This window comes from Ascidiella aspersa, chromosome 3, assembly GCF_963924565.1.
Source record: "Ascidiella aspersa chromosome 3, kaAscAspe10.2, whole genome shotgun sequence".
Classification (NCBI taxonomy): domain Eukaryota; kingdom Metazoa; phylum Chordata; class Ascidiacea; order Phlebobranchia; family Ascidiidae; genus Ascidiella; species Ascidiella aspersa.
Window position 1 is genome coordinate 12,623,994 of NC_139449.1, and position 20,056 is coordinate 12,644,049.

The window sequence follows — 20,056 nt, forward strand, 5'->3', positions numbered from 1 at the left end:
TTCCACGTATCTTTGTTGACTGTGTTAGCAAATAAAGCTGTTGTCAGGCTTTATTAAATATGTTTGGCTGAAATACTAGTTTGCTGAAGCTCAGCAGCGCCCAATGTCCTAAGGTGAGTTTTATTGGTGCGGAGTTATTTGCAGCAAGACTAAAGTTATGATTTACATCACTAAATTATTTATCCAAAAAAAAAATCTAAAACTGCTATATATTTGTACTATTTTGTTTTCTCGAAATTGTATGAAGTAAGAAAAGGTTTGTTTTTTAACAGTGTGTAAATTATGATACTGGAGAGTTTTATAGAGTAAAAATGGGTATTTGGTTGAAAATAATGGCCCACATTCCAAATTTCCATTAGTTTATTTTAAGCTTATTCGCTGTAGTTCATTTGGCCACCTAAAAAGGAGGTGTTGTTTTGGGGGTGTAAGTTTAAACTTTAAACACGACAATTTATCAGTGTGGTTCTTAACTTTATCCTCCCCAATTATCAATAATATATCTTTATCTTAATTCTCAAAAATATTTGTAAACCATATATTTAGTTGCGTTTTGTTTTCTATTTATTATCCGTTTGTCCTTCATGTTGCAAATGTCATACGCCCTTTCCCAACAATAAAATCGGTTATTTTGTCACGTGACTCAGAAATCTATCGAGCAGAGCAAATTTGCAAATCGTCATTAGTACTTTACTAAATGTTTGTTGGGTATAACTAAATGATTAGGTCGCTAAACTTACAAATCTTTGATCAAATGCTTTAATTGCTAAGACGAGAAAGGCACAATAAAGCGGTTTGCCTAAACCTAACGTTTGTTTGTAAATCATGTTTTTTGTTTGATTCCGCTGGTAAAGTTTTCCAATTTTCCAGAAATTGCAAATAACCGTTTTACATGATAAAGATTTTTAATACTTTTCTGCCTTGTTAAATCGAAATATGAGTGCCAAACAGTTACCTGAGACCGATGGTGATATACCAGCATGGGAAAAGGCAAGAAAGGCTTTGGACAAAATTAATGAACAAATCAAAGAGAAAGTAAGTGTTTAATCATAAAGTTGCACAGCTGAAAATGGAGTAATATGCTAAAAACCGTTAGCCCGACGTAAGTTTTGCGCGTTTAAGCGATTTTTCGCGGCCGATAGCATTTTACAGTGATTTTACATAAAATACGCGGCTGATCTGGAAACTGCACAGGGGATAAATCTATTTTTCCAAGCGATATGCTAGTATGGAAACTATGACAGATTTCAACGTAAATCTTTATTGCAAACAACCATGCACATCTGATAAAACGTGCAAAGCACAGCCGAGATCTTCGCAATAAAGTATCAATTAAATGCAGACTAGCTTATGACCATTTATTATTAGCCTTTTAAACATTATGTGGTTATATAGACAGAACATAATGCTTAAAAAATAACTTAAAACAACCGTAAAATATGTTGTTTTTTATTAGGGATTGGACAACAACAACTATAAATATAAAATGGGTATGAACCAAAATCAGTACTACAATAATCAGTGGTCTGGTGGAAATGGATTTGGCTACCAAAATTATATGCAAGGCTCCAATGCCTATCAATATGGAAACATGGGAGAAAGATATAATGGAATGTCATTTTATGGAGGAAATTCCTCTAGTATGGGAAATCCGGTATGTATTCTGTTCCTAGTTTATCTCAATAGTTTCTTGAAAGCAAAATAGAAATGAATGTCAATAAATATTGTACATTAAGAATTTTTTGTTTTGTTTGAGGTATAGCTTTGTAGGTGTATAGCTTTGCTTTGTAGGTGTACTGCCCATTTGTTAAATCCCTGATAGTCTGTTGAAACTAAAAATAGTCCCTCCACCATTATAATCAAACTGGAAAATCAAGTTAAAGTTGAGCGTTATGCAAATGTTTAAAACTACTGGTAATAACATTTTTAATTGTATGGTTGTTGTTTAGCACTTTCATTGACACAACAAGGTGAATATCAAATAATCATTACGCGCTGTGGTTACAATCAACAAGTAACACATTGCTTTAAAAGTAATTTAAGCTAGGCTTCTTACAATTAACACCATGAATATAAGTGTTATAGTTGGGTGTTTGTATAGACATTTCAAAACTACCAGAATTATTCATCACATCTTTTATTCCAAATATGTTTTAGACAAAACTGCAGTAATCTGATTTGTTTTACCATTTATTTTTAAAGAAATGTCAACTCTATTATTGGTCTAAATCAGTGGTTCTCAACCTGTGGTACGCGAAGTCATTTTGGGTGGTACGCAGTCTGTTTTTAAATAAAATTACAGTTTTACGAAAAAGTTTAGAATTTTTTTCTATTGTAATAAACTATACATTCATCGTTATGATTGCATAGTTAAATATTTTATGCTTCATCAATGATAGGAATTAAATATCTTTCCGGAACATCCATGCAAATTTATTTTATGTCATAGACAAACAACAAAGAATCACAAAACTTGACTACCGGTATCTTGCAACTTAGTTAAAAAATGGAAACTTTTTCAAGATTAGGGGGCCGCATTTGTTTCGAAATTTCCGGGCTAACTAATTAGCTAATCCGCCCCTTTAATAATCCTATATACATTTTGAGTAAAGTTGAGTTTTTCAATAATTTGTTGGTATGCAACAAGATCATAGAACTTCAAGGTGGTACGTGGTGAAAAAAAGGTTGAGAACCACTGGTCTAAATCAACGGCGTCCAACATGCGGCCGTGCCGTCGATGAATAATTGTGCTGCCGTTAACATTTATTTTAATAAGCATGTGTTGGTCGCCGTGACCGTGCCGGCATGCGTTAATGTTTGATATGCTAAATGCAGATTAGAATTTTTTACGACTTAAGGGATTAAATCAGTGAGCTAAGCTCTTTCGCTACATTCTCAGTGAACAGATTTCGTATGTGCACTACAAAAACTTGATTTCATTGATGCACAAAGAAATCAGTGTAATGCAATTTTATCCGGCCCGTGGCCTCTTTGGACAAACTAGACACGAGTCCATTACAAATACTTTTGACTATTTTAACTAGTAAGTGCGTAAAATTTTTCGTGCGTTGCGCAAATTATATTTGTACGTTCGCTTCGTGTACGTTTTGAGGCTATCTTTTGAACTAAATCAGCACTTCTTTACTGTTGAACAGTGAAAGGCTGACAAGTGGGTTATGGACACACGGAAACTGTATTAAAAAATATTGGGCATATATTTTTAATTTGTTTTTTTTTTTTTGGCAATGTAATAAAAACTTGCACGAAATTTAAAACGAATGCCAGTATAGAAAAAAAATGCTGAATTTGGAACTTTGAGACAGGTCTAAAATTAGACGGGTTTTTATGTTATAAGTCAGCCAGACATTTGTCTACCATTGCTGGTCATTAGGTTGGCTAGGAGCATTAGAACAGGGGTGGATCCAGAGGGGGCACCTGGCCTAAAAATATTATTTTTGACAAATTTTAATGCAAACACACTTTTTTCGCGCTTCTTCCATCTGTCTTTATTGTATTTTAGTCCCTTTGAAGTAAATCCGTTAATATCAAAAGGGCTATTTATATCATGGCATATTGCACCGCATTACTAATAAAATGCAATTCTTACATAAATGCTTGTGTTTATAACAATATGCGATTATTTTATGTAGGGTTGTAAAGGGGTGGAAAGTTTCCGGGAATTTTGAAGGACCCGGGAATATTGGGAATTTTCAAATTTGGCATTTATTATGTTTAAAACAATTGTTAATATTTCATCAACCAGAAAAAATATTAAAAACCTATCTTGAGCATTTCTAGACGAGCAGGAGGAGATGCTAACCAGCAGCAACTAGTACAGGGGTCGGCAACCTTTTTCTAGTCGCGGGCCTAAACCAAACTAAGAAAGGTCTCTGGAGCACAATGAGTTAACTAAGAATTGTGTTATTAAAATGTTAGAACAACTGTATATCAGGCGGGTATCGCTTTTTTGCACTTAAAGACGTGTTTAATTATATTTGATGAGGCAGTAAAGTGTTGGCGCAAAGCGCGAAAAAAGCGTTTGGTTGGTGTAAAATTCGAGTCCACACGTCGTCATCCATCCTACTAATGAAAAGTGTAATGAAACTACTTTGAAGAAACGCGATAACTTTATTGGTAATTAAATATTTGCTAAGTTTTTAAGTCTGGGCGTACCTGGCGAGCTGAGTCCGATATTTTTTTTGGGTATACCTGTATTTCTTTTAAATTTCTTTCAAGTTTTTATTACACTGCCGAAAATAATAAAATGTTAAAAAAGGTCAAAAAATTTTAAATTTGTTTTCCATTTGTCCGTGACGCACTTGTCAGATTTTCATGCCGCAACGGTAAAGAAGCACTAATCTTTTGAAAAGACATTACAAAACCTAATCAACCGGATGTATGAAGATCATTTGTGTGTAGCGAAAAAGGTTTCGCACTTACGTAGTTAAAATAGTCAAAAAGTATGAAATGGACTTGAGTCTATTTTGTCTAATAGGCGGCAGGCCGGATGAATTACTTTGACAGGCCGCCGTATGTTGCCGACCCCTGAACTACAACCACTTTGTAACTCACAAAACAACAAATGTTAAACATTTAACTACCGTAAGCTGGGGATATTTTGGCCCAGACGGTCAGTGTTGTTTGTAAAAAACAGATTGATTTTGGTTCATTTTTGCAGTTAATAAACTAAACCATGTGTTTGTATGTTATTAAGTATTTCAGTTATACATAGTACTTTTAATCTAAACAGTTTAAGGGCATTATTTTCCTGTTTCAATATCAAACTAAGATTGTTTTAAAAGTTTCCTAAAATTTCCTAAAATTCCCGTTAATTCCCAAAATTTCCATGGAAAGTTTCGGCTCTGAAAATTCCCGGGAATTCTGCAACCCTAATTTTATGTGCCTAAGCCCATTTTGATTGAATTACAAGTTTTGCCTAATCTAAACCTAATAAACGAATTTTTTTTCGCGATTCGCGTGATTAATCTTCGTTTAGGTTTCATATTTTACCGTGAGTTTGTTAGACAACAAAACGTTTTTTTTAGGATTAATTATGTTATGACGTCACGATTTGACAACTTTTTGAGTCATCCCTAAAAAAATTTAACTTGCGGCCGTGAGGAAAATAAGACTGTCAATGCGGCCGTCAAGAGCTAAAAGGTTGGACACCCCTGGTCTAAATAAACTTAGAATAACAAAAATAAACATGATCAGTTGGACTGTGTAAATACTTTTTTAAACCATTTGATCTGAGGTGTCAGGTAACATAATATTGATAAACTTCCTCGTTTAGAACAACCAAGCCTTTGGACAAATGGGACATTTGTACACGAATTTTGGAAAAAATGACAACACAATGAAGCAATATCATGAAAATCAGCACAGAGTCCCCCCTCCTCCTCCCCCGGCCAACCCCCCACCCCTTCCACCCTCATATTCATATGCATCAGTTGTCAAAGGACCTGTTCCACCACCAACATCGCTCCCTGGTATACAGAACAAGCCACCGGTTTGCAAGCCATTTCCACCTAAAGGTAACTGTTTTCACGATGTTCGATAATATAGGATTGGAGCCCATTTCCTATGCCAAGTGGTAGTATCAGTACTTGTACAATACTAGGGGTAAAAATTTTTTACCTTTTAACATTTAAGTTTTACCTATTTTGCTTGTTTGACATAATTTGGTATGGGATCACGAGGAAACTGGTACACGATTCTAAAACTAAATTCATTAAGTTTTCTCTGCATATTTGTGCGCATGGATTTCAACATTCATGACTATATAGGGTTTGAAAATAATTTTATTAGCAACTCCTGCTTATAATAATTATTCAAACGACAAATTTAAGAGATAATAATTAAAAAAGTAGTTTGTTTTTAAGGAAACGCATCATGTAATATTTTAGTAGCAAAATATCACAAAATAATATGTTGATAAGAGTGTAATATCAATCAATATCATCGGTGAACCGACATGTTAGTCTATCTCGATATAATATATATATATATATACACATGTGATTTATAATTAATTAGGTGACAAAAATAAATATATACGTTTTTAAAAAAAGGTATTTATATTTGTATGTCAGGTATTTTACTAGTTAATACATTTCATTAGGTTTTAGGTAATACCAACTTTAATGGTGTGTATGATTGTTTTATATTTGTATTGCCTGTTCAAAACCATTGAATGAAAGTTTAAATTGCTTTTGTACACAAGGGTCGATTCGGTTCAACCTAGATTGGAAATCAAAAGCAAATCAACCAGGGCCTGTACCTAAGCCTCAAAGTCAACAAGCTTGTTTTCCAACAAATCAACAACCTTCTTTTCCAACAAATCAACAATCTGTGTTAGCAGAAAAAAAAGTTGCCACAAACAGTACTATACCACCTTCTAACATTCAGGTTTACCGTACTTTGTTTTTTTTGTTGGGAAAGTTTGTGAACATGAGGCCTTTTATATATATACTTAATTTCATCAAAGTACAAAAGTAGAGTGATTTGCTGTGAAATGCTTGTTAAATGAACAATTCAATGAATTAATAGTTCATGTAATCTGAAAACCATTTAGCCAACGCATTTTATACTTACTGTTTTCAAAAAAGTATTAAGAACAAAATAACATACCATCAAATGCCTTTGTAATTACAAGGAAAACCCACTCTCATCTAAAATAAATTGTTAAACTGTGTTTTTAATATACTTGAAGTCAACCCTAATAATATCTACAGAAAGCAGAAAAACCAGAGAATGAAGCAAATACTTTAAACAAAGAAAGTGATAAGCAGAATTCATGGCCTCCAGCACTTATGTAAGTCGTTTTACAAAAATAATTAAAAAAATCTATCTTTATAATAATGGGTTACAAATTTTGTGTATCATACTACCTGTTTAATTTACTTATTACTGTATTAACATTTTTAGGGACTACATACAAAGGGCTTTCCAGGCATGCAATTCTGAAGAAGACAAAGATAAAACAGAGGCTGTTTTAAAAGTTGTACTTAATGAAAAAATGAAAGATGGTTCTGCCTTTCTTATTAACTGGGTCACCGAACCTCTACCTTGGTAAAAACAATTTTAGGTTTATTATCAAACAGTTCAATAAGGGACTATTTTTTTAGTGTCAGTTATGTGTAAGATTTATTTGGAAACTGAAATTATTAAAAATTACAACTAATTGCAATTTAAAAAAAATTTGTGTCTTTAATATTAATTTGATTAAGGATTACCAATCTAAAGTTGTGTGTAATGGTTTGTAAAGTGGATTCAGTTTTGAAAAAGTTTTGTTTTGTCTAAGTATGTTTTATGATTTGTAACTTTTTTACAATTTTTAATATTTGCAATAGTTCAGATGGTCTATCTTGTGTTTCTGTTTTCAGTGAAGTTGTTAATCAAAAGCCCAGTACTCCAGGGACAAGATGGAAAACAATGTCTCAAAAAGTTGACAACTCTTGGGCAGGGGGCAGGTTTTCTCATCAAAAAAGTCGCAGGTATTGCTTTTTTGCCTTTGAATAATATAATCTGTTGTAATACTTGTTACATATCTTTCTTATACTTCAGGTCACGCTACTCACGATCACGAAGCTTCTCACGATCAACAAGTCGCTCAAGAAGCCGATCTTATTCCAGATCCAGATCAAGGTCCAATACGCCAAAGCGAAGACGGTTTAGAAGCAGGTATGTTCTCTCGAATAGGAAGGAAAGGTTATATGTGTTCTAGCAGCACTCTTGTTACTTGTTTTTCACTATTTTTTGATGGTCAATTTATATCATGTGTTTTTTAACAACACTTTTTGTAATAATGTATTGTTTTATTTTCTTGTGAAAACCGGCAATCCTAAGTCCTAACATTGAAAATTTTAGGAGTCGCAGCAGTAGCTCAAGTAACAGCCAGGGCAGCACTGAATTCACTATCACCAGTGCTGGCCGCTATGGAAGATTTACCCAAAAACACAGCAACAAGTTAAAAGCGGGACTCAGCACTATGACAAGGGGTAGAGGACGTGGACTTGGGAGGGGCAGAGGAATTCAAAACAATCCAAAAACTCCAAACAAGAAGGCTGGCAAAAAGGTAATTTTTATTATATAACAAAAACTCTAAAAGAACAACAGTTTGAAATACGCCTTCTATTGTTGCAGAATAAGAAAAAGGCCTTGAACTTTAAACTAACTGACCCCCATCGAGAGCAGAAAAAGGCAGATCGAGCAAGTCGCTTCCAAACCAAAATGTTACAACCTAGTCAAGAGAAAATGGAACTTACAATAAACAGTTTTGATACAAAGTAATGATATTTGTGATATAATGTAAACAAACTTAATGGCAATTATTGTGACTGCAGCTGGCAGAGATGAAATTTAATTGAAATACAAATTATTTGTATAGGATATTTAGTATTAACATGTATACATTTTTATACTATATTAAAATATGTTCTATAAAAATGACCTAAAATATGAATAATACCCTTGTTTTAAAATGTTTTTTTTAGTGATGATGTTAACCTGGAAGACATGCAGATTGTTGGAACTTGTCGTGATATTTTTAAGGATTACTTCAGGCTTACCGCTGCTCCAGATCCTTCATCAGTATGTGCTAAAATCATTATAACTAAATTTTATATTCACTTTTCTAATTATCTATATTTCTGCAATTTACTTACCTTTGTAAATAACCGTTGAACTAAAAAACATTAGTTGTACTGCTTTAATATACATTACATATTTTACCTTTGCTTCAAGTGTAGTCATAAATACCGACTGTTAGTATGTTGGCATTGATCAATAGTGAAAGGTATTTGTTGTGTTCCTAGGTTCGTCCAATTAGTGTTCTACGCACATCACTGGTGCGAGTAAAAGAAGACTGGGTAGAAAAAAAGGATTATCTTTATACATGCCGTCAGATGAAGAGTATTCGACAAGATTTAACTGTAAGTATTGAACATCACATAATTTAGTTTTAGTTTGACTTGAGCATGACATAAATGCAACCTAAAATAAAAAATATATGACAGTTAATATTTAGACTGATTTAGTAATAGTTAAAGCAGGTAAAAAAATGTTTCTTGAAATATTTTGTAGCATATAGACCAGTGATTCTCAACCGCGGCTCTCAGAGCCGCATGCGGCTCTCAACTGAACATTTTGCGGCTCTCTAACCAAGTGAAAAATTAGTTAGAAGTAGCAGAATTGAGAATTGCAACAAAATAAGTAAGAGAAATCAAGAATTAACGAATTGTATCAGCAAGGATCCCGAATACGAAGTACTAATGTTACCGGGTACTTCCATCCGGCTCTTTAAAACAATTTTGTGGTTTGTTACGTCACAATATATTTAGTCCTTATCGACAAGCTATGGCAAACACTGTTAATTAGTTAGCCTAGGCTAGCGTAATGTATATTTGTTGTTTTCTAGTTGCTTTCTTAATATTTTTTAAATATATGCCTACTGTTGTTTTTTATGCGGCTCCTTGCAAACCTTAGGTTTGAAATGCGGCTCTTGCTCTAAAAAAGGTTGAGAATCACTGATATAGACTATAGAGTGTCAAAAGACTGCAAACCATGTTCTGCAGTTTTAGAATTTTTTTATTTTGTAATCTTTATGTAATTGTGCGTGCGCCATGTTGATGTGCGTTTTTTTATGTTGAACTGTGTTATTTGGTATTTACAGGTTCAAGGGATTCGGAATAGTTTTACTGTTGAAGTTTACGAAACACATGGCCGGATAGCTCTAGAAAAGGTTGGTTAATGATAAAGCAGATTTTTAATATTTGATAATCATCAGGTTTCAAAATTTAATACAATTACTGTAAATCTTTCAAATGCTACACTACTCCAGTATTTTCAAATTGATGCATGAAATCAAAGCAGTCCACAGACCCCTTGAACTGCTCTGATTTGTCTTTCAGCTTTAAAAAAAACCTTTTTTGAAAAAAGGGTTTAGTGACTGCATATGAATACTGGGGACCACTGCATTAATTTAATAGCTACCTTTTTGTTTGGAATCACCATAATTGTGTGAATAATAACTTGATAGAATATTGATTCATTTTTTAGGAGCTCAGACTTTTATCTATTTTCAGGGAGATCATGAGGAATTCAATCAATGCCAAAGCCAGCTGCGACATCTATATTCGGAAGGAACAACTTCTGATCATCAAACAGAATTTTTAGCTTACAGTATTCTGTACTATGTTTACACAAAAAACACAACAGGTTAATCATATATAGAAATGTATAGATTTTATATATATTGCTGTCAAAATAAAAATCATCTGGATCTGTTATTTAAATACTGATGTTTAAATTAGTTGTTCTTAAAGTGGGCGATATCGCCCCCTTGGATACAATTTGCGATGGGGGTGAAAATCTTGGCGGGGGCAAAAGCACATCATTATTTTATTTTAGGTTGTTGTTGCCTGCAGAGAATTAATATATTAAGTGATTCTCAAACCTTCTCTTTTGCATACTGTTAAAAACATAAGTTTAATAAATAACGTATGTGTTTAAATTATAGTTTTATGATTTAAAATTTATTTGTAAATGGTGAAAAACAATGTTTGCATAGCACTTATATAGTCCATCTCATTGAAGTAATAACATTTACTTGTGTACTTGTCTAATGTATTTGTAATAAATTTCGTTTTTCCATCTTTTTTGTTGCAGGAAGGTAATAATGAACTATAGATTTCAGTAAGGGGGTAATAATGCATATCATTTTAACAAACACTGGTTTAAATGGCCAACTGCATTAAAATAATTGTTTAATAATTTTGACATATTCCCCAATAACTAAAAGTTTTTATTTGTATTGTACAGATTTAACCTCCATTCTTTCGTCGCTAACAAATGAACTTCGTCAAGATGAGTGCATTGCTCATGCTTTAAATGTTCGCGAAGCCTGGTCATCTGGCAACTACTGTAAGTTTTTCAAGCTATTAACCACTGCGCCACGTATGGGTGGCTACCTCATGGACAAGTTTGCTGCCCGAGAAAGATCATCAGCTCTTGCCAAAATTGTTAAAGCGTACGTATATATTTTTTCTTATAAACAATAGGCAGAAAATAATTTTGGTTTGGGGCCGAATAAATTTGTGCCACTTCATAGTATTAAAATACAATTTCAATATTCCTATATGTTTAATAATTTTACAACTATAATACTGGATTTGAAGAAATGTTTGGGTTCAAGAAGTTTCCACTATAAGTATATATAATATGACATTTAACCACCAAGTAAAGGTATTGCAAACAGGTAATTTATTGTTTTTCTTTATAATAACATTTAAAATTTCTAGGTAAAACTTTTAATTTAGTTTAAGAAAAGTATTACATAGCTTGCCACACTGGCTTTAATTACTTGGAATGCCATAACTTTTGGTAATATTTTTTTGCAGGTTTTTATTTTTTATTACCATTAACAATTAGCAAATTTTGTAAAAAATGATGCTTTATTTTGGTTGTGGGACACCAGGGTTCTTTAACTATGTGCGCAAATGGAAAAGTTTGCAATTATAATAAAGAAAACTGGTCACAAATCAACTGTCTGAAAAAAGGGGGTCCAAATTGCCAAGTTTCGAGAACATTCTACATAATAACTTATGTTAAATAGTATGTTGAGAAATAAAGCCTGGAAAGCATTTTTGATGTCAACCAAATAAATAATTTGAAATAAACTAATGGCATTAGTTACTTCTATTTTAAAGGCAGACAAAAGTTACAGATATATAGAGTTGCTATTTCACACTTTTTTTTTTCGATGTGTTACTTTTCTTAATCCATATATGATAATAAAAAAGTTAGCAAGCTTAAACTAATTTCTAGGGTTGTGAGATGTAAAAACTTTGGGCACTTGTATTTATATGCAATTATTATTATTACTGACACTTTTCTATTCACCTGTGAATATATTTAATGTTTAAAATCTTCATACTTGAAATTTTGTCATAAAAATGTTCTCCAATAAAACAGTAAATAGGTAACACATACCATCTGTAACCACAAGTCAGTAAACATAGAAATTTGTACTCTGTGCTGTGACCAATAGATTTTTTTTTGCCTTGCAAAATTATTAAATTTATTTTCATTTGGTTAGCAAACCCTTTGTATTAAAAAAATAAGAGCTGCATTTGACCTGGTAACATTTAGAGATCCCTGGTGTAACCCATTGTAGAATGTGTTGTGCAACATAACTTTATTAATAACAACTCAGTTAGTATTTATTGCAGAAATTTCAAAGGTATGTAACTTATTCTGTTGTACTTTTTATAACAAAGTAATTGTAAAGCGCAAATCATTGAAACAGTATGATGTATTGAATTATGCTAAGTACATTTTTGTAAACAACAGATTTTTAACTCATACATCAGCCCTAAATAAACTTATTTAATTCACATTTTAACATTCTTCTTGTTTTGTTCACATAGTTACCGGCCATCTGTTCCAGTGTCTTTCGTAATGAGCCAGTTGGCATTCGCAAACAAAGAGGACTGTATGAAATTTCTTACTGAGGCAAATCTTTCACTTACTCCTGACCAATTAAAAGTGGACTGTAAAACCAGCCAAACGGCATAGTTTTTTCTTTGTTAATGTCTGGGTACACAAAAATTCTATGAAATCGAAAGGTTTTTTCTTTTAAATCTGATGAGTTCTACTCTACTGAAGGGCCATCACAATGTCATAGCAGCAATTGATTCTTTGCGCTTCTCCCTTTGGCACAGTTTTTCTGGCATAGGTCTTTTGCTACCAGTTTTTAGTTTTCCTTCTGAAAAATGTACAGGGAATCTTGCATTGATGAAATATCTACTATCAGTAAGTATGTAGGTATCCTGAAGAACAACAAATCATATCACTGCCGAAAGTCCTGATTAAATCCTGTTACAGCTCCAGTATGAACTTTTAATATGCAAAATATGATTGCTGTTGTGTTTACGCTTTACAGTCGTACTACCAAGCGACCCCTGATGTACCCTACTAAATTTAATTTTGAAGTTACCTTTCATATACCATCTGGAATCTCTAAGAAGAACTGGCTGAAGGATATCAAGCAAGCGTCCTGGAACATTTTTGTGTTATTTTTTTTGTTTCTTGCAATTATGTATTTTCCTTTGACAGTAATAAAGTGGAAACAGCAAGAAGTTAGCAGCATAAATGTGGTTTCAAAAGATGAATAATGAATTATTATTGTTCGTGATTGTTGATAACAGTATTTAATAATAGGCAATTCTAAATTAAATTGGGGGAAAACATTGCTGTTTCTCGTTGAATACATTTATTATTATTGTGGAATCTGGTTGTGTTGTAACTGATATCAGCTTTTCTCACTTACATTGGTTGAAAGATAAGCAATACTTTTTGTATAGCACATAAAGCAGGCATATCAATAGTTTTAAACCACCCCAGACCATGCAAGAGATGTATATGAAACTACAGATTTTGATACAGAACAAATTAGCATAGTTTTTTTAACACTAGAGGCAAGTCTACCAAGAGTAGAATAGTCTGCTGTAGATAAATCTTGATTACTATCAATGCACAAAGCAATAAACGTGGAATGATACACACCAGGGTCCCCAGGATAAACTAAAAAGTGTCCTCCAAACTTCATGCCATCTGTTAAAAAATAACCCTTGAAATGTAAATCTTTATATACGTAATATTGCATAATTTCGGAGTTTGATAAGCACAAAACGCCTGGAGTCACTTCAGTGTTTTGATATCTTTGGAATTGCTCCATTTTTATCCATGTTTGATCCATTCCAACTTGATAAACCTTTTTAATTTCATCAGTTTTAAACGTCTCAAAGTTATTTGGGTCACGTTCATTAATGTTTTGACTTGCTCCTTGTTCAGCCAACCTTACTTTTTTGGATTGTTTTCCTTGCTTTATGCAATCCGCCATAGATTCAATAAGGTCAACCTTGTCTCTTTCCTTCAATTGTAACTGATGCAAGTGTTGCTTCGCTCTTTCTGACACCAGAGCTTGCAAGTCCTTGTCATCCTGAACACGTGAGCCAGATTTAACCAGAGTACATTTGGCGTGATCTAATACAAACCTCGCTTCAATCTTATTTAGTTGGATAGGCAGACTTAGATGGGAATTCTGCCTTGGCTTGGCAGGGTAGCAGCCCACCGGACAGCCGATTATACGATGTTTTTGCCGAAGGTAAATAATTTCCGACGGATCCCATAACAAGACTTGGTCATGGCAAATATGCAAATTGACAATTTTATCTAAAGAATTTGTATATTCTTCATCCATGTAATTTTTAAATTGTTATAGTGGGACTACAACAAAAAAATAGATCAGGTTATTCGTACAAGTGGAGGAATTCGTCCCGAAAAAGTAGCCATCATAAAATATTGATAGAAGCCGACTGTATTCCAGGCTTAGCTTAAGTACACCCTTGATACGCCCACACGTTACGTCACAGTAGAGTCACGCGCTGAAGGCGTGATTTCGCCCTAGTATTGCATCAGCCGAAATACAAAAACTACTGGTATCAATGCGCAAAAAATATGTTTCTGAGTTGTAATGATTTCAGACGTGATTTAACAAACTAAAAATTAATTATTTATTCGTTTGTATTGGGCATGTCATTGTCACTATATTATTTTAGTTGTTCTCTGGTCTTTTGTTATGTTATTGTATGGCGGATGAATATTATGACGTCACTGTAGTCGTTGTCACCAAACGCTGTCTTCTTGGCAATTCATTCTACGTTTTGTTTGGTTGTGAAAGTAAAGTTTAATTTTTATTTACGATTTTGGGCCAGAATGGCTCACTAAAGCGACTGCGATGGCGGCAACTTTATCTATGCGACATGCAAGCATGGAGTAAGTATTTTAAATAAATTCTGACGTATTTTTTGTAGCAATTAATTCTGACATAGTTTAATCAAAACAGTAGTATTTTAATAACCATTTAAAATTAATGTTTGGGAAGTATATGTTGGCGGTGGTGGAAATGCAGTTAAAAGTTTATTGTACCTCTATTGTTCACAGTCTCCTTCAACAAAATGCACTCTCCACGTCTATACTTAACCGACTCTCACAAAGCGCAATAAATGATGTGCGACATAATGAATTCGATGTACGACTCCGAAGATATCCTCTTGTTCGGGGGAAACTTGATCGAGAACACACTGCCTGGTGTGGATCTTGACCAAGATTTCTTCAAACCGGTGGAAAATACCACCGGGATTAATGGCACGGCGCCGTGCGGTGGTGAACTGAACGCGGCAAGCTTTGGTAAGTGTATAAAATTCTCCCTTGTTTTTTGTTTTTATTTGTTATTGGAACTATTAAATTCATCATCGCCTTGTTTATAGACTTGCCCTCACCCAATTCCGATTGGATGTCAAACAAAATGGACTTTGGTTTCTTGGCAAACTGCGACGTTTTTGATCTGTTTGAGGAGGTTGGCAACAAAGCCGGGTCTTACAACACACCGAACTCGCCGTGTTCCAGCTTCGACTCGGGTGTTTCTTCTCCCGGTGGAAGTTCCACAAGTTCAGAAGTTTTTTTGACCTGCGATTCACCACCCACAAACTTTTCGTCCTCGGACGATTTTTTCCAAAATACGTCGAATGACGTCAACGCAGGCGACTTGCTTACGGAGCTGGGAATCACTATTCTTTCCGACGAAGCTTTCGGCACTTCCGTGGAGTCGCCGACGACTGCATCCGATAACCTCGCTCCATCGCAGCAGGATTTTCAGCTAAACTTCGCTGATAACCAGCTGTTGGTTTCTGAGGTACAACCAGCCAAGTCCAAAGCCGGAAGGAAAAGCAAAATATCGTCCACTGTTGAGCGCAAGCAAAGAAAACGCGACCAAAACAAAAACGCCGCTACTCGGTACCGAGAGCGCAAACGCCAGGAACTCCAGGAGCGAAAGAATGAGGAGGATGCGCTTGAAGAGCGCAAAAGATCACTTAGCGATAAAGTGTCGCAGATTTCCAGAGAAATCGACTACTTAAAAGATTTAATGATTGAAGTTTATCGAATTAAAGGCTTTATAACGTGATTGCTTTATTTTTTTCGTGCCAATGTTCCAATATGTTACAGTACGTTCCAGTTTTTAGGGGCAAATTATGTAAATAAAAAATAAAAAGTCTTATTTTTGTGTTTTCCATTAAGTTCACCATGTAGCCATGTTATAGACCTGTCGCTATGTTAGTACATTTTAGAGCACATTTTTCAGCTTAGCAGAATTTTTAAAAGTTTTTCTGGGCGTCCGAACTTCGGAGGTTGACAGTATAGGGTCACACCTAATTTTTGAAAACAAGTACACGTTGCCAGAAATTTTGGGTTATTTTCACCATTTTGAAAATACTAACCCAGAGTAACAGAAATGCATAATCTAAAATTTGAATTGATAACTACAATCAGAAAAATCTAACATGTGCTGATTTGTACGAAATTATTAAACCGTGGAAAATCTGTAAAACAGCAACATTAAGTTTTCACAGCCATGCCTGTATTCACATAGTTGGAATACGTGGTGTCAAAATGAATATTATACTACGGCATAGCATATTTTAAGTACAAATGTAACAAGTTTAGCGGGTCACTTCTGAGCCACACGAACGCAGGTCTTTAATTGATTAAAAACAACAACAAATTTTTCATAAAAAATTTAAATATGTTTGCTTCACAAAAACAATAAAAATAGCTCCAGAGAAAAGTGCTTGGCTCAAAAACTCCACAGACTCCAGCTCCAAAACCCGACCATATCCCCTCCAAATTTTTTTCCTTACTTTTGCTATAGAAATACTATGTGTTTTCATAGTGTCGTTTAAATGTTATTTTGTCTTGGGCCTATTATACAGTTAACCGCAAGTCTTTTCAAACCTCATTGTTTTTACTATTCATTTAACGACATTCATGTGTCGGTCTTACGACATACATTTTTTCATGACACCATTTATAGCTAAAGGGCGATGCTGCACGATTTGCGGAAAAGAGCCATGAATAGGGAAACAAAAGTAATATTTCAAAATAGGATGTAGGAAAATCTTTATACAGTGCTTCAGTAACAGGCTATAGTGAGAATAACATAGTCAGGTGGGGATACAAGCCCAAGTGGGAGAACCAATCCAAAAAGGATCGTCTTTGGAGTTGTTAAAAAACGTCTATATATCATATCGAGTTAAACAGTTCTTTTAAAGCAGGGGTTCTAAACTTTTTTTACCTCGGACCCTTAACATTTTTGGGGGGCTCGCTTGAACCACGGTAGGCAAAATTACGTCATAAATTTACGTCACAATACAAATAGACTTCCTAAATCGGCTGGTTTCGGTTGAAGAAAAGTGAAAGTGAAATGGAGTCTAAATACATTCAGTGCAAAACCGTTTTATTTTTAAATAAACTGTATTGTTTGATAAAGTGATTACTTCCTAAATATACACTAATATTTCAATTAGGCCTTCATGGACCCCCTAAAACTAGTTCACGGACCCCTAAGGGATCCATGGACCCCAGTTTAAGAACCCCTGCTTTAAAGTAAAGGCTGTATCACTTTTTATTAGCCATTCTTTGTCTTTAATTCCTTGTGTGTTTTTTTCCGCTGCATAAATTAGTAAAATGAAACAAAAATGTTGATGACACGGTTTGGGGAGAATAAATAAAAAGTATATTATACACTAGCAGGCTTATGCTCTTAGAAGACATGTCCGACTTGCTACTTAGAAGACATGTCCAACGTAAGTGGCCTGGCTGCAGCACCGCGACTACACCAACATATGCACCGAGACATTTAAGTTTCTGTGTATGGTAGAGAACTAAGTTGCAGTTGCAAATTATAACAATGACAAATTGACAGTTTTTCAATCTACTTTTGCCCTAATAACAGTGCTCAGCATCATACGCCGGAAGGCAATATTGAGCTTTATCATGGTGTTTTAGAGTTTTTTTTAAACGTTTTTTATACGGTAGTAAATTAGTACCTATATATTACCTGCTGAAATGTCCACTACATGCCTTTTGACGGTATGCAATGATCAAGGTGAAACTTTTGTAAAGTTTAACAAATCTTTTTTTTACCATTTTAAAACATATTACTTCCGGTCGCGTCAATTCGCAATCAAAAAACGCTTTGAAAAGGGCCTTAAATTAACTTCCAAAGAGCTTAACCTGTTCTTTTAGAAAAAAACAAAAGTTCTGAGATAGTTAAATGAAACAGGTTGACTGTATAATTCTAGTACAGTGATTCTCAACCTTTTATGGAGAACACAAAATAAGACCTAAAATGCAACAATACCTAAACTAGGACAAAAATCGATTAAACCATAGTATTAAGACTAACGACATAATACACTGCAGTGGTTCTCAACCGCCGGTCCGCGTCAAATCTCCTGCCGGTCCGCCAAATATATTACAATTTTTTATCTCAATTGCAAAATGCAAGATGTTGAAGATCAAATTTCGAACTTCGCCAGCTCCGTAATTTGTAGATTTGTGACGTAACATAGAGATAATGCTTTACTCTGGACTCTATCCTACGCCACAATACTGAATTGTTGTGCCCAATTGTTTAAAAGCAGGCTATACAGTTTGTTTAGGTCGTTAACTTTAAGATCAGTTGTATGTAAAAAAAACTTCAATACAACCACGTATAACACGTATTGATATCAAAAACACAGCAGCAAAGTTTCCGTTCTTTGCTTTTAAGTTGCATACTTGTGTCTTAAATAAATTTTGGGTCGATTTGATTTATGAAGGTCTGCCGGTCCGCAAATTTGTTTTGGAATTTTACCGGTCCGCAAGCTAAAAAAGTTGAGAACCACTGTAATACAGCCAAATATGCGGCCATTAAGGCCTTATTCCGTACAGAATTAGATCGAAATTGTCTGAAGTCCTAAATCTGCCGGAATACGTCCTAAATTCAACGGAATAAGGCCTTAATGGCCAAAATAAAGCGTGAGACTGTACGTAGGGGAATGGGACAATCAGGGGCCATCAGTCTGGCATCGGCCGTTTTGGTGACTACGTCTGGAATCCCTAGGTTGACCGGCGCCGTTTGGGCACCGCTTTTTGGCAACGGACTTCAAGTCCTGTTTGGGGTTGTTGGTGGGTAATGGGTGAGGTTAGAAAATGGGTTAGGGTTGAAATTATTAGGGAAGTTAGTGATGTAAATAGGGGTGGGTTTGGGTTTAGAAAGTGTAGGTCTTATTCCGAAGGATTTAGGACCTATTCCGATTTAGACGGTTCTATCACCTTTAGGTATTAGTCCTATTTTTGGTCTTTGCGTTTTATTCTGATGTTGATGTTGTTCTTATCTTGGTCTTATGGCTGGAGTCCCCTTGATGTCTAACGGCACCCCTCAAAAATAATAAATAGATTTTCGACACTCAACTGAATTTTCGTTAAGTATTTCATTGCAATGTCACTATAAATGAAACTCAGCCAACACAATCAACTTAAAACATGTAGGAAAAAGGCATTTGATATACTGGTCTCCAATCGTATGCAAATAGCTGTCTCAAAAAGCTTACCAATTGAGCAAAAATCAGATTCTTAAAAATTCTCTACCTATATCGGCACCTATGGGCATGAGAAATTGCACACCAGGGCGCCGCGGCACCCCGTTGAGAACCACTGTTCTACTAAAACAGCACAACTGAAATATGCTACAATACATGACATTAAACGTAAATAGCAAAGGCTGACTTGATCATTGAGAATTTTAACAATAAAACATAAACAAATTCCGATGCACTGTCATGAAGTTACATCAAAACGTGACGTTATAGTAACCCTAATGCAAAAGTCATATAACAATTTTGTAAACGATTGCTAAAAAATCATTTATAAGGTTGCTATTCCGGTTCGACATAAGTAGTTTAAACTAAACTAAACTAGTATATCAAACTCATAAAACTGTATGTAACAAACAAAACTGTATTTTACCTCACAGAAGCCTATATACCAGGGGTTCTCAACCTTTTTTGTAAGTTTTACCCTTTAAACAAAGATGAATATCAGATTTACTCCCAAATTTTTGAGTGGTGCTCATTTAATAAACGAATAACAAATTACATCAGTTGTATTTAGTGCA

General features: G+C 34.4%; 3 protein-coding genes across 3 annotated transcripts; 2 read left to right on the forward strand and 1 right to left on the reverse strand.

Moving 5' to 3' along the window:
- Nucleotides 1-871: 871 nt before the first annotated feature.
- On the forward strand, nucleotides 872-13,281 carry LOC146160238 (leukocyte receptor cluster member 8 homolog). Its single transcript, XM_083384223.1, has 16 exons — nucleotides 872-1,032; nucleotides 1,454-1,651; nucleotides 5,291-5,531; nucleotides 6,221-6,405; nucleotides 6,732-6,811; nucleotides 6,925-7,068; nucleotides 7,383-7,493; nucleotides 7,564-7,680; nucleotides 7,867-8,074; nucleotides 8,143-8,285; nucleotides 8,493-8,589; nucleotides 8,814-8,930; nucleotides 9,671-9,739; nucleotides 10,083-10,215; nucleotides 10,819-11,026; nucleotides 12,426-13,281. Exons 1-16 carry the CDS (start codon nucleotides 934-936, stop codon nucleotides 12,571-12,573), a joined length of 2,298 nt encoding a protein of 765 aa, XP_083240349.1. The 5' UTR covers nucleotides 872-933; the 3' UTR covers nucleotides 12,574-13,281.
- Nucleotides 12,371-14,378, reverse strand: LOC146160239 (tRNA-splicing endonuclease subunit Sen34-like). The gene has a single exon (XM_083384224.1). It carries the CDS (start codon nucleotides 14,258-14,260, stop codon nucleotides 13,388-13,390), a length of 873 nt encoding a protein of 290 aa, XP_083240350.1. The 5' UTR covers nucleotides 14,261-14,378; the 3' UTR covers nucleotides 12,371-13,387.
- A 317-nt stretch (nucleotides 14,379-14,695) lies between these two features.
- Nucleotides 14,696-16,117, forward strand: LOC146160240 (uncharacterized). The gene is made up of 3 exons (XM_083384492.1): nucleotides 14,696-14,835; nucleotides 15,004-15,249; nucleotides 15,330-16,117. Exons 2-3 carry the CDS (start codon nucleotides 15,066-15,068, stop codon nucleotides 16,022-16,024), a joined length of 879 nt encoding a protein of 292 aa, XP_083240618.1. The 5' UTR covers nucleotides 14,696-14,835; nucleotides 15,004-15,065; the 3' UTR covers nucleotides 16,025-16,117.
- The last annotated feature ends 3,939 nt before the right edge of the window (nucleotides 16,118-20,056 follow it).

Excerpts from the sequence above, each read along its gene's own strand:
- LOC146160238 (XM_083384223.1), top strand. The coding sequence starts at position 934 with ATGAGTGCCAAACAGTTACCTGAGACCGATGGTGATATACCAGCATGG. Across the intron at positions 1,033-1,453 it reads ATGAACAAATCAAAGAGAAA|GGATTGGACAACAACAACTA; the intron begins GTAAGTGTTTAA and ends GTTTTTTATTAG. Across the intron at positions 1,652-5,290 it reads CCTCTAGTATGGGAAATCCG|AACAACCAAGCCTTTGGACA; the intron begins GTATGTATTCTG and ends TTCCTCGTTTAG.
- LOC146160239 (XM_083384224.1), bottom strand. The coding sequence starts at position 14,260 with ATGGATGAAGAATATACAAATTCTTTAGATAAAATTGTCAATTTGCAT.
- LOC146160240 (XM_083384492.1), top strand. The coding sequence starts at position 15,066 with ATGATGTGCGACATAATGAATTCGATGTACGACTCCGAAGATATCCTC. Across the intron at positions 15,250-15,329 it reads ACTGAACGCGGCAAGCTTTG|ACTTGCCCTCACCCAATTCC; the intron begins GTAAGTGTATAA and ends CCTTGTTTATAG.